The 14,738-nt window shown below is 47.0% G+C and overlaps 1 protein-coding gene across 1 annotated transcript; it reads right to left on the bottom strand.

Moving 5' to 3' along the window:
- Positions 1-789: 789 nt before the first annotated feature.
- LOC119303273 (probable transcription factor RL9) lies at positions 790-6,693 on the bottom strand. The gene is made up of 6 exons (XM_037580384.1): positions 5,957-6,693; positions 5,741-5,817; positions 5,295-5,343; positions 4,863-5,136; positions 1,564-1,672; positions 790-1,126 (listed from the first exon to the last, which is right to left on the bottom strand). The coding sequence occupies exons 1-6, from the start codon at positions 6,357-6,359 to the stop codon at positions 902-904; spliced, it is 1,137 nt and encodes a 378-aa protein (XP_037436281.1). The 5' UTR covers positions 6,360-6,693; the 3' UTR covers positions 790-901.
- Between the last annotated feature and the right edge of the window lie 8,045 nt (positions 6,694-14,738).

Here is a 14,738-nt window from a genome sequence, read left to right as displayed (position 1 = left end):
GCATTCGGCCGCGGCCATCCGGTCGCTTTGGCGTTGAACTTCAGTGCGACGGCCGACCGTACTGTCTGGGCACCTTCAAGACAACAGTCATAGCCACGCGCGCCTACGACATCGCCATTTGGAGACCCAGCCAGCCGCAGCCATCTGGTCGCTTTGGTGTTGAATTTCAATGTGACGGCCGATCGTACTGTCTAGGTGCCTTCAAAACGGCGGTCGTAGCCACGCGCGCCTACGACATCGCCATTTGGAGGCTCGGCCGGCTGCTGCACGAGGTGATCTTCCCGAAGTAGTTTGCGTATCAATTTTAGAAAAAAGAGTTTCAATGTTTTTGATGCCCTATTTTAGAGTAGCTATTTGAGACACTCATTTTGTCATGCCCTACAAAGCACCCTTTTATGCCCTAGATTTACACCAAGCGCTTTTGGCCGTCCTAAAATAGGGCTGTTGGAGATGCTCCGAGTGACTCGTCCGTCTTCCATTCTTTCAAGAGGTCTCTTCTTTCAATGTATACGGCTTCTCCACGGCGGACTCGTCATGGGAGTGACCTCTCGATCCCCTATTCAGTCCGCGAGATTTCTCAAAATTCCCCCCTCTTTTTTCTTGATCATGTTTCACAGATGCACCACACGACCACACCCATGTATGCTGCCAGAAGACGAAACCACGTAGTACGAACCCACAAACAAGCCGGCCAACCCACTCGATTCCAGGTTTTCACCGTTTTCAAGCCAAACATCAAGCTCACTCTCTCACTGAACATACTGAAATGAAATTCAGTCGTCACAGCCATTAATGATCAATGGTTAGCAGAGTGAAATTAACCCAAAAGGAAAGAAAGAAGAAGAAAGAAAGAAAGAAAGAAAGAAAGAAAGAAGAAGAAGAAGAAGAAGAAGATCTTTTTTCACAGGTATTTCAGGCTCAGTTCTTCCGGGTGCTCCATGCCCCAGTCGTGCCTCCCAAGCGATATCTCCAGGTTGGGCGCGAAGGTGTCGTCCGCGAGCAGCTCGAAGCTTGCAAGAGATGGGGACGAGCTCGCAGGGCTTGAACAGTAGTTCCCAGAGACTGCCCCCTCCACGCCCCCATGTACCCCCAGCGGCAGGTGACCGGCCGCCTCCTCTTTAGCTTCCTATTCACCATAAAACAATGCAAATGCAAATGTCAGCACTATACAGAACAAATACAGTACATACATATGAAGCCGTCTGATTTACTGATATACTATAAGCCAAGACTTTGCATTCTTCAAAAATTAATTTGTGTTTCATTCGAGGGATCACGCACATTATGAATGGTAATTTTACCATGGAGAAAAAGAAGACGATGAATGGTAATTTCCGTGGAGGAACAGTGGATCACAGTACATGTGCACATCAGTTTTATGGCCCACGTAAATAGTTAGTGCTCAGAAGTCCAAAAGAGGTTCAACAGAAGCGATCGATGTCACACATATATGTGGCCTGCTGGAATCAATAGGGGTACGTACGTACGTACGTACTCCGTACTGCGGCCTTTTCATTTATTTATGCCTGTGATCTCACACGTAGTAGATGCGTGCGTGCGTACCTGAGGAGTATCTTGGAGCGCTGCTGAGTAATCAAGCTTCTGACACCGGTGCAATGGGTCAACAATGGCGACGCCTTTCTCGAGCGCCACTGCTGCGTGGTCAGCTCTCCTGTAGTCGAGAAATTAAGGGCGCCCTTGTCATTGAATGCAGGATGTATGTACGAGTAAATGGAATCAGAAATGCAGGAGATACCAGTACTGCAGGAGCCGCGGGCACAGCCCGCATAAATAACAGGGAACAGAAGGTTAATTAGCATCTATGTGGACGTGGACCTACTTATGCGATGGTTTTCCCTTTCAGTTTCAGAAATATTTCAGCAACAACCGAAATCATTATAATTCAGTGTATTAAGTGATTTCGGTTTGCATTTCGGCCAAAGGGCCGGAACATTCACTTGAATTTGACCAAAAATTGTATATTTAAATTCATGTGTACTACTGAAATTACCGAAAGACGGTGAACCTCATCAACGTCTCAGTGAAAGTGAAAACCCCCGGTGCATGTCTGAAGTCATTAAACTTTACTTCTCTATATCGAGCAGTGGGGCGTAATGTGTACTTAACCCATCCCTGTAACATATGCAGGTGTAAATCATTGCAGATCGACACGCACGAACACCCTCCCATGTCTCGTTTGTAGCGTTGCCCGACGACTGTTGAATCTGTGATCAACGCACAGCGACGGCGTTGGGGCGTTGCCCCGTACACGGGGACACATCCTTGTCCCTACGCCACGCACATACCGAGCTAACAAGACACGGACAAGCTGGAAAACGCAAGCTGACTTCAACCGATCCATGCATGCATGCACCAGCAAACCGGCCAAAAACACAGGAGCCCCAGCGCCCTTGTTCGCGAGCGGCACCACCTCCCGTTCCATATCTACGCATGCATGCATGCACCGATCGAGACACACACCCGCAGATCGGTTAGTCATGATGGCGTCGACGACCAGAGAAGCTGTCGATCGATGGAGGAGAGGGGTGGGAGATTTGAGGGGTGGATCATCGTCAGGGCCGGCACCCGGCAGAGCATTATTATTAGGATTACGAGTGGAGTGGGCGAGGACAAGGGGAAGCGTGCTCCGTGCATGGGCTGCGTGGGAAGACAACGGGAAGGCGCCGATCGGCAGGGGACACAGCGGCTACAGCGAGAACGCTGGTTGTCGCCGCTTCAGAACAAACAAAGGAAAGGAAAAGAGGCACTGTTGTCGCCGCTCAGTTCATCGCGCGCTCGCCACTGCTGCTCTGGATTTTATCAGCAAGCTATAGGGGATCAAGAGTGGAAAGATCTGGGGTTGTACAGGATGGAGGTGGTGGGGGAGTTCAACATGGGCGCCTATGTCCTAACAAGAACCATCATCATTATTGGTTAACTGCAGAAATTAGGTGAGTGCTTCTGGTCTGTGCTCTACTGTGTTGCCTGTGGCAATCAGCTATAGGAACTTGCTGAATTAGGTTGCAATCAGCTACAGTGTCAGTTTCAAGATTGCTCTAAGGTTAGCATAATACAGTACCAAGTTTTAATGATATAGCAGACGGCAAGCCCTGATTAATGCTGTGTTTTAGTCTATAGCTGGCCCGTCAGCTAAATAGTACTTCTCCATCCAATAATGTAGTGCATATTTTTTTCAAGTCAAACTTAGCAAAATTTGACCAATTAAGTTTACAGAGAAAAATATGTCTTTTTCTCTTTAAAAAATAAACGGATAATACTCCTCCAGTTCAGAAAATCACGACGTTTTATACATACTCCCCCTGTCCCCAAATATATGGCGCATAAACCCAGTCAAAAAGTCAATCCTTTCTGAGTATGACCAAATATCTAGAAGAAAAATATCAACACCTACAATATTGAATAAATAGATTATGAAAATATATCTAATGGTGGATATACTGATATTATTTATCTTAATATTTTTGTATATATATTTGTTCAAACTTAGAAATCATTAACTCTTTGACTGAATTTTTATGCCATCTATTTTGGGACGGAGGTAGTAGTTAGCATAAAGAATATAAAGTTTTCTCTATCAATATTTTCCCAAAAAGAATTGGATCATGACATTTGTGCATAAGTTGGGTCAAATGTTTTTAAACTTTGACCAACCATATTTTCCAAACTGATTAGATTCGATCGATGGAAATTATATGTACATTTTAATCTTGAAAATTAATTTTGTAATTAGTTTATTGTCGAATTTAATATTATACAGTAGTAGAGATTCATTGTCAAATTTACACTTCAGACACTATACATATCAAATTCAAAAATGCCGGCCTTTTAAAGACCGGAGAGAGTAGCAATTTGTCTTAATATATGAAAGGTGTAACCACCACATCCTTCTTGTGTCTTAGGTTCACCCAAAACAATATTTTAAGTAATGCATGATAGCCCATACTATTAATTAAATATAGCACTGCACACACTGCTGTCCTTATGTCGTAGCCATAATATAATTTTAAATTCCCCACAAAAAAATAAATTTGTAAATAATAGGTACAAGATATGCCGGTTATATATTGACAGCAGGATATGCCTGTTATCTGAACTCCAACTTTTTTTGAACTGAACTCAATACATTTTGTTGTGAATTGTGATGTTAAAGATGCATGCAGGCGACAGCAGGCTTACACTACTCCAACTGGTTAACATGTACGGAAACAAGGTCATTAGTTCTACTCATATTTTATCAGGGCAGTTGCTAATACACTTGGTGAACCCTTCTGTCAGGGTTTTTTATGCCAAAAAAAACCTCCTGTTGATTTCTACAAAATAATTAACAGATAAAATTAGTTTTTTATGGCTACCATAATTTGTGCAGAAAAATAGTCGGACATGTAAGCACATTTCATGCGCATGTTGTCCTTTTTCCATTGTAAGTAGTATCTACATAGATTAGTCATCCCAAAAAAACTAGCCCGCCGATCTAAGAGTAGATAAATTGTGATGCACCGCTTAAATACATAGGAGTAACCTTTAATTCAGTGAATGGAAAACAAACCAACAGATGGCCAATTTTATAATCATGTGTGTATTCAACATTTTCTAAAAAATGCAAAAAAAAAAAATGAAGTGCAAACGCATCGATCAATGTTAGTTTGAAATCCTTAAGCTTAATCATTAAGTACTTGCAAAGAAACAGGTTCAAAGAAACGCCCAGAGGCACATAAATTTGCATTAGAAACGAAGCTTAGAAGAAGGAGAAAATTAGCATTATTAGAAACGGAGTGTAAAGCCCACGGATAAAAGCAAACGGGACAGATTAATAAGCGATGTTTGTGGACATCCAGACATACCTCGGGGGGATGGGTGGAGGAGGAGGCGATGGTACCAGCGCCACCAGTGGAGCCGCTGCAGCTGCTGCGGCTCCTGTAGCTGACGCACAGAGGAAATGCGCAGCGGAACTAGTCGTCGGGGCAGGCGGCGCAGATGCCGCGGCTGCCGCAGGCGCGCCGCAGAAGCCAGCCATGTCGACATCACAAGCAGGCAGCGTCGCCACCACTCCACCACCGCCACCGCCACCACATCCTCTTCCTCCTCCTGCGTCCACCACCACCATCTGCCGCTCGCCTGCGAAACCATCCACCCATCGACCGATCACCACTGGTCACTCATTCCACGGCATGGAATTTAACAGGACGGCCGCGTCGGCCGTGTCTGTATCCGCCTTGTACTTGGCAATGGCGAGGACGAATGCGGGGGGAGATTAAAGCTGCGTGTGTGTGTACCTGCGGCGATGTGCGACGATCTGTCTGTGCCCTTCACCGTCCTATACATCTGCAGATTTGACCCCAAGGGGAACAGGTAGATAAATCAGGTGCTAATTTGTACTGGTAAGTGTGTTTATAATGAGTACATATGCAAAGTGAAGGTGGTGAAATTAAGCAGCTATGAATATCGTAGAGCTAGCTAGATAGATAGATAGATAGATGCTGTTTGTTTGTCACGTAGTACTTGACCGGGGACAAAGTACATTTGTAGTTTACCAATAGTAAGAACACCCACACATGTAGTACAAGTGGTGAAAGGAAAAACAAAAGGAGGCCATCATGCGCACAAGATTCGCCATGTTTTCTTGCCTTGCTGCATGCATGGCGCGCGCGGTAGCTTCTCTCCTACTCCCCATCTTTTTTTTAACATTTTTTTCGCTCTTGCGCACGCACGGACTACGTACCTGCAGGTGGCTCTTGACGTGCGCCAGCGTCAGATCCTTGACGTTCATCAGCTCCAGCACCGACTTCGGCGTCGCTCCTGCCGGGGACAAGATAGTGAGCTGGGGTCAACGGCGAGCTCGCCGGAATTGAGCGGACATGGCTTAACGCCTTGGTCAACTTAGACAAAAGGAATGGATATAGTCCAGCGCGCACGTGAGTGAGAGGGCCGAGCTTACTCTCGTGGCCGCCGAGGAGCTGGACGGCGTGCATGAACCGCGCGTGGAGCGCGGTGGTCCACCGCATCCGCGGCGCCCGGACGCTCCTCTTCGAGCCGCCGGGCTGCGAGGCCCTGCCGGCGGCCGCGCGCTTGAACGCGCATCCCTGCGGCGCCTGCGGGTGGCCGTGGCGGCCGGCGTCGGCGCGCATCGTCGAGGTCCCGAGCCCCAGGCTCAGGCCCGGGGGATCGGCGCCGGAGCTAGGGTTTGCAAAGAACCCTACTTGGCCGGTTCCCTCCGCGTCGGCTGGTTCCGTCGACCTCAGCGGCTTCCCCACAGCTGCAGGTGGGCCGGAGGAAGCCGTCGAGGAGCCGGCCGGCGGGCTTATCCGGAGGGAGAGACTGGGCAGGTTCCTTTGCAACATTGCAATGTCGAACCCGACGACAGCTCAATGTTCAAACGGGATACCGCAGAGCCAGGCACGCCGCTACTTTCTACTCCTAGATCACAAGCGATCGTGTGATGGCTTCTTCGGACTATAAGAGGGCCACGGCCATGGATCGAGAGGGAGTTAATTTCCACCAGAGGCGATCGAGGAAGAAGAAGAAGAAGAAGAGGAAAGAAGAGGGAAAAGGAGGTGAGGAGAGAGAGGGAGATGGCAAAAGGCGGGACAGTGGAACAGTCACTGAGAAAGAGAGAGCCGAGGGGAGAGGAGAGGTGGGGGTGGTGGATTTGAGCAAAAGTGGAAGCGGTGAAAAGGAGTGCGGGTGAGCGGGCGGGTGACAAGGGAGGGGAAAAGGAGGGGCTTGGAGGCTGGGGGGCAGTGATGAGGGGAGGGAAAAGATGTGGTGATTAGGTCATGAGTGGTTTATGATTTGGTCGCCCTTGGGAATGCCGCTTAAAGAGAGAGAGAGAGAGAGAGAGAGAGAGAGAGGAGTGTGTAGGGGTACGTGAACTTTTTAGAGGGCAGGGTGTATAGGCCGAAGGTACTGATACTTTGAAGGCCATAATGGAGGTACAGTTGCTGTTCCTGGTCTTCATGTGCAAGCTGACAAGTAAACGTATATACTATACACGGTGGTATTTCAATGCGGTCAAGATCTACACGCTTCAAATCCTACCTAGTTCATGTGTACGGTGGTACGCTTTCTTGCAGATAAATGCCGTCAGTTATTTATGTATTTCTACGGAATCTCATCGGAGGACGAGGAGCTCCCACATTACATTAAGAAGAAGAGACTTGGTTGGGTTTATAAGGAAAATCAGATGCCGGAACCAAACAAAGCACCGCTAATAAAGGAAAACACACCCACACTTTTCTATCAAGGCACATCGTCCGAACCTCAGTTATTATTCTATACTGATCCATGTGGCCTTTGTATGCGAGATGTCAAGGTTTGTGAGCATGGACACAAAAAGCTTCCATGGAACAATAATCCTGCCCATGCAAAATTTTACCGGCAATAGGAATGGTGACGAGGAGTTCTTTGGTCCAAAATACAGTTCTTTTGGGAAAGCGACATAATTTTCAAGATGGTATTTTGACCATATATTTCCTTTGCAAATCATAAACCACTACATTGGAGATGTGGTGATTAGGTCCAAGATGTTACCTCACCTAGAAACGATTGTACAAGTATTAAATTATATTTCAGTATGGAAATAACAATGTGTAGCAAATTACTAAAACTACTACTCCTTCCGTTCCAACTTACTCGTCGCAGAAATGAATATATATAAAACTAAAATACATCTAGATACATCCATATCTGCGACAAGTAATTCGGAACGGAGGGAGTACATTGGAGCAAATTTATAGAAAAACCATCGCTTTTGGGATGAGTTGTTTCAAAACATCACCAATTTGTCGATTATTGGGTTTTAACAAAAAAAAAACGATGACTCAGCCCCATGGTCCATCCTGACTAGGTGCCATGCACGTCAACCCGTTAGGTATGACTATGCTAGCTAGCTTCGCCCACTCTATTCCTTCCGCCGTCATTCCAAGATCATTAGGCCTCCACGCATGGCCAACACATGGACGCCTACTATATAACTTTATTTTTATAGACTTAGTTGGGCCTCTAAGCACAGAGTTTTGTAGCATAGTAGTAAATCTTTCTTAAGTGAATGACCTAAGATTTATCAAGGATGACGATGGTTCTCTCTCAAACAATCCTGCAATCAAATACAAATAGTTTCTTGTGTCCCCAACATACCCAATATTCGGCAAAGAGGTGATGATAGATGTGTAATATGGATGGTAGAAATAACAAAAGTGTGTGAAAACGGTGTCTCAATGCTTAGCAACAAGGCCTATGGTCCATACTTTCACTAATGCAATCTCTCAAGATCATTAATATAATTGAATTACATAACAATCCCTCAAAGTGCGACGAAAAACACTCCAAAGACTTTATTTCTATCGAAGAAAATAGGATAAAATTTTGTAGGTAGTAAACCACCTCAAAGTTGTGTTTCCAATCAATTTTATGAACCACCCCAAAGTGTCACGGATAGTTCTAGAGATCATACTATGACAACATCATATAATACGCATCAATCAACTCTAATGTCACCTAGATACTGCAATATCATCATGAGTATCCGCGAGTGAGACATGCATCAAGTGATCTCAAATCCAAAATATTCAATCCAACATAAAGAAACCTCAAAGAGCAAGACTCAATTCACCACGAAAATAAGAGAGGTAGGTGAACATCATGTGATCCAATTATATTGATAAAGCTCATGATACATCAAGATCGTGTCAAATCAAGAACACGAGAGAGAGAGAGAGAGAGAGAGAGAGAGAGAGAGAGAGAGATCAAACACATAGCTACTGGTACAAACCCTCAGCCCCGAGGATGAACTACTCACGCATCACCATGGAGTCAGTAAAGATGATGAAGATGGCCTCTGTGATGGCTTCCCCCTCCGGCAAGGTACCGAGAGTTCGCTTCAGAATAGAGGCTTGCAACGGTGGAGTAAAAGTTCTAGCTTACTTTTCGAGGGTTTCTGAATATATAGGATTTTTCAGCGTTGGATTACCGGCAGACGGAGCCTCGAGGGCCTCACAAGATCACATGGCGCACCCTAGGGGGCCGCCCCTAAGGTTGTGGGCCCCCAAGCACCTTTCGGCTCCCCCCGGGAGCTTTCCGAGTCTTAATCCTTCCATAAAAAAATGTTGTAAATTTTTATCGTATTTGGACTTCTGTAATTATGGCTTTTCTACCAAACAAAAAGCATGCAAAAACAAGAACTAACACTAGGCATTAGATTAATATGTTAGTCCGTAAAAACAATATAAAAGGGCACCAAAACCATGTAGAACTCATATAAATAGGGCATGAATATTTCATAAATTGTAGATACGTTGAGATGTATCGCACATTCCTTTGACTCGACACATACCTCCCATGCGTTTACCACCTCTTGCTACACATCCAACTTGCACTGCCGCCAACTTGGAAATAAGAACCTGGAGCAAATAACTTAAAACTAACACATTTTGGGGGCAAACTTCCAATGAAACCACAACATTCAAACAAAAAAACAATACAAAACCACCACTCTTGGGACGAGGTTGTTTCAACATATCACTGATTTGTCGATTGATTGAGTTTTAACATGAAAAAGACTACCCAGTCCCATAGTCCATGCTGATTAGGTGCCACCCAACACATGAACATCTGATTAGGCAACCATTTAGGTACAATAACACTAGTTGAATTTCTACGCTCTCTTCTTTCTGTCGTCGTTTCAAGACCATTGGGTCGGGGCACGCCACCACCTCCCTTGGACTCGTCGTCGACCTTCCTTGGACTTCCCACAACTTGTTGCATGAATGGCTTGCACTGCCCTCATTGGCAGTATCCTACCACAATTTGTCTCCTTCACCTAGTTGTCGTGCTCGCCAGTGTTGATCTTGACCCTCCACCGTGTTTCCCCTTCATCTACGGGGTATCATCGTCAAGCTCGCATCAGTGGAGCCAGAGCTGCACGTAAAGGGGACCAAACTAGTCGTATAAGGTTAGGAGGGGCCAAATCAACTAAATCTAGCTAATTTCTTAGTTAAATAAAGGATTAGGAGTAGTAATACATGTGTTTGTAAGAGATTAGGGGGGCAATGTCCCATGTCAGTCCCCTTTGCTAGTGCTACCATGTACTTAAGTCATGGGGGGGGGGGCACTCAAATGTATGTGTGTTTCATAGAAGGGAGTGGTGCTCGCTTCGGTGCACCGAGATCTAGCGTGGTTCCTCCATGAGGGTGTGCTTCCACCATCTTTTCGTGTTCTACCAAGGACGCCAACAACCAAATTTGGGTGGGTGGCATGCACAGGGTTGCGCCGAGGAAGTGTTTGATGCAACAAAGTACTAACGAAGGATCTAGCCCTCCCCGAGTGGTGCACTGGGATATCCATGCAAGGTGGCCTATGAGGCAACCATGAGATTTGCTCATATGCCAACAACGAGATCTACACACCATTGGTTGTCTGTGCCAATGCTCAGTCACAACTTTCTCCAATGTGCTGCCCTAAATGTGGTTATTTTTAGTAATTTACTCATAATATGATGTTTTTATGCTATAATCTTGTTTTATCGCTCACACTTAGAAATAATGTATTAACAAAAATAATTTAAAAACTTACATTTCAGATTATGTAGTATGGATTTTTCGCACGTGGGCAGCCGCATATTTCGCTTCACACTCACGTAATATTGGGAACGCAATAATTGAACGAACAACTATTTAAGGAAAAGAGATCGACAGTCTATGAAGCGTACAAGGAAACTGTGTGAAGTTAAGCCTATACACTTTTAGTTTGGATACACAAAGAAATGGTGTTCCTTCACTTTTCGGAAATGATGCTTTATACTAAGAATCATGAAAACATATACGTGTAACATCTCTTGACATGTTGCATGTTGCCAAAACACTGATGGTTTCATAGGTGACACACATGACATAGTTGTTCATAGAGCGTTGACCCAAACTTCTGGCTTTCAGCTCTACAATTTAACAACAATAAAAAAATCTACAATTTAAGACCTAGTAGTAGTATTATAACTACCCCCCCCCCCTCCTCCCCAATTTTGGCCGTTGTGGGCCCCTCAACCTGATTTATATCGAATCAAAAAAATCCTAGCTAAGTATCTCTGTTAATCCCGTAATATGTCGCCGGTATGTGTAGCATTGCTCTGATCTGGGTGGGTGGCGTGCATAGAGTTGTGTCGATGATGTGTTTGATGCAGTAGAGTAGTAACGGATTATCTGGCCCTCCCCAAGTGGTGCACCAGGATGCGCATGAAAGGTGGTCACTAAGCCAGCCATCGGATTTACTCATGCCCAACAAGGAGACCTACACACCATTGGTTGTGTGTGCCAACGCCCGGTCACAACTTTCTCCAATGGGCTGCCCTAAATGTGGTTGTTTTCAGTAATTCACTCACAATACCATGTTTCTAATTATTGTTGTACCAATGCTCACACCAAATAATGTTTATTAATAAAATTAATTAAGAGACTTACATTTCGGACCGTGGTAGGATTGATTTTTCGCACGTGGATCGTCCCATGGCAATGCAATAATTGAAGGCATGATTATTTAAGGAAAAGAGAGCGACATTCTATGATGCATACAAGGAAACTGTCCGAAGTTTGGCCAAAAATATTAATTACACCTTTTAGTTTGGATACATAAAGAAATTGGTGTTCATTCACTCTTGGAAAAATGATGTTTTAAAGTAATAATCACAAAAACACCTCCGTGCAACATCTGTTGACATGTTGCATGTTTGCAAACCCCGGACGGTTTCAAGGAGACACACATGAGACATGACATAGTTGTTCCTAGAGTGCTGACCCAAAATTTTCTACAGTTTAAGATTTTGGAATCCTGGTAGTACCATGTACCATAACGCCACCACCGGAACATATTTCCACGAGCTAGTCTGTAAACACAATGATAAAAACGGAGATTTTTTAGAAACTGGCCAGCACTAAGGACTTGGCATCTTTCTCGTGCTTCCTTGTTGGTGGGTGAGTGAGTGAGTGGACCAATATGGAAGCACGGTAGGGACTGACTACGGGTCGTGCTAGCTGCAAAGCTACCTAGCTTTTGATCCACAGGCGAGTCAGCAGGCCTGGCGCGGGCAGGGGGCAGGACCAAGGGGCTGTGAGACGGGGCTGACAGTGAACATTTTCAGCAAAGCAGAGGTATAACGCCCCCGGGCGAGGGCCGGCCGGGATCTTTCCATATTCATGAAAAGGGTGGCGGAGCGGGTTCGTGCGTCGATCGGGCTCGCGCCGTGCGACGGTGGAGGGTGAAGGACGCCGCAGGTCGCCATTGAATGCCGTGGAATGCGACAACACGGCATGGGGCGCTCGCTGGTACGAGAGAGAGAGAGAGAGAGAGAGAGAGAGAGAGAGAGAGAGAGAGAGAGAGAGAGAGAGAGAGAGAGAGAGAGAGAGAGAGACACGATCCGCCAGGAGGCTCAGGGCATGGCCGACTGACGAGATGAATCGGGACCGGAGCGGCTAGCTAGCTAGTAGCTAGCGGAAGAGCTGAGCCGTTGATCGTGATTGATTCAGCTCGCTAGGCCGGTAGCTAGCATGCACGATCATCCGCTTATTCCTGCAGCTGAATAATTGATGGCCATCGCAGTGTTGTTGCATCTGGTAGTCCTAATAATCCACATTCGAGGCCGGTAGAACCAGCACGCACGTGTGGGCGTCACGTGATCCGCGAGGAGAGGCCGGGCAGTAGATCTCTCCATCTCCTAGGAGGCTAGGAGGGAGTGGTAAAACAATGGAGAGGAGGGGGGCAAAGGTACGAGCCCTACATTCGGATCTCGTCGTGTTGGGGCGACACGATCTCCATAATGTAATCGCCGATCAAGGCCTCGAGAAGCACGGGGCCCTGCCCGCCGTGCGTGCCGGCGCCGGCCGCGAGGTCGCAACAAAAACCTCGCGCGCGACGAAGAGGGGCAAAAGGCGTCCGCGCGCGCGGCGCGTACGGCGGCCGATTCCCGTTCCCGACCGGGCTCGATCCGCTTGTTTGTACGAGTAGCTAGCGTGTGCATGCAGCTGGCCGGGGGGATGCGAACAAGGGAGAAGAACTTCTCGAGGCGCTAAACCAGCGCCCCCGGCCGGTCAGCGCCCATCGCGGCGGGTTCTCCTCGCGCGGCACTGTCTGAATCTGATCATCGCTCGCGAGTTAACGCGTTGATGGCAAGTGTCTGGATCTGATCCACGACTATGTGCGTGCTCTGGTCGAACGAATGCTTCTACGTTGGTTTTGGTGATCGTTTGGGTCCGGTTCTGCTTTGTTTAGTCGACGTTGTGGGAGTTGGTAGCTACCCCTGTCTCTCTCTTTGTTGCATGCATGCACGCAATGTGCATTGTGTAGTTGGTAGCAGTACTGTCGTCCATGCTCACTGCATCTGCCATTGTCTATTACAGTACGTAGTATATTACTCTAGTTAGTATATATAATCCTTCGTTCGTTTGTGCAGATCTCTCTATTTCCCCCTCTCTCTCACTCACTCACACACACACATTATATATCTGCGTGCCTCCCCTGGGACGAGACCTGATATGATGTGTACGTCCGATGCAAATGGCATCATTCCCATGTCTTGGCTAGACCGAAAGTCGCCACTGAAAAGCACGGCAGAATTGCGGGGCCGATGGGCCGGCCGGGGCTAGCTAGCTGCGCGCCTAACAGCGAAATTAGCTTTTGTCATGGGGACCGTAATAAGTAACAAGGACACGCTACACTAGCACGTCATCTCACACGCGACCCTCATCGACGTGCTAGCTACAGAAGGTGAGGGACAACTCTGCCACGTCCAATTCGCCAATAGCCCGTGTCGGGCGCACAGTACGTTGGCTGTCCGGAGCCAGGCCATGTCTCTTGTGCCAGATAGGCTGCTGCCTAGCTCATAACCACTTGGGGAGAAAAAAGAATTGGCCCGTCTATGTAGTAGTAGTAGTAGTAGTAGAAATACAAAGCCTGCACAGATCAAAAAAGAAAAGGAAAAGAAATACAGAGCCTGCAACTCTACATTGATAGTACTACTACATAGACGTGGCATTGTATTGTATGTAACTCATGTTGACCCTCTACTCCGCGGAATACAAAGCCTGCGACTCTACATTGGCGAATTGGACGTGGCATTGTACTGTATGTAACTCATGTTGACCCTCGAACAATGACATGGGAGATCGAGCTGCGCAGAATGTCTTTGCGTGCAACCTTGAAATTCCATGCACGCACGTACGTACGTACGATGTGCCATCTTTGTCCTAGAACATTTTTATGTGCGCATTGACGTGGAACACTGGCTCGGTGCATGCATTGACGCGGAACACTAGCTCGAATGAACATTGCTCACTCACATCGCCCGGCCCGATCTGTTCTGTTTGTGATATTCCGCGGAGTAGACTCGCCACGCACGGCACGGCACGGCGCCGCAGCAGCACGAGTACGTACGTGCGTACGTATATGCTCTGCATGCACGCCTACCTTCGTGGATCTCCGCGCCCGTGGTCGTGCACAGGGGCAGCGCGCTACTCGATACGGTCGATGCATGGATAGATATCCCGCAAAAAAAGATGCATGGATAGATGGCGTGTGTGGACCTCGGAACATTGTTGCGGTGGCCTCTCCGACTGAGTGCTTCCCGAACCCGTTCACTTTCTTCCTTCCAAAGGCGTGTGCGTGTCAGCGGTCGGTGCCGGGCAGTGGGCGCACCATCGGCGCCGTGGCCCGCTGGCTAGCCTAAAGCTGCAGCGCGG

The sequence above is a fragment of the Triticum dicoccoides genome, chromosome 5A (genome assembly GCF_002162155.2).
Source record: "Triticum dicoccoides isolate Atlit2015 ecotype Zavitan chromosome 5A, WEW_v2.0, whole genome shotgun sequence".
In the NCBI taxonomy this organism is placed as follows: domain Eukaryota; kingdom Viridiplantae; phylum Streptophyta; class Magnoliopsida; order Poales; family Poaceae; genus Triticum; species Triticum dicoccoides.
This window is presented reverse-complemented; position numbering and strand designations above follow the sequence as displayed.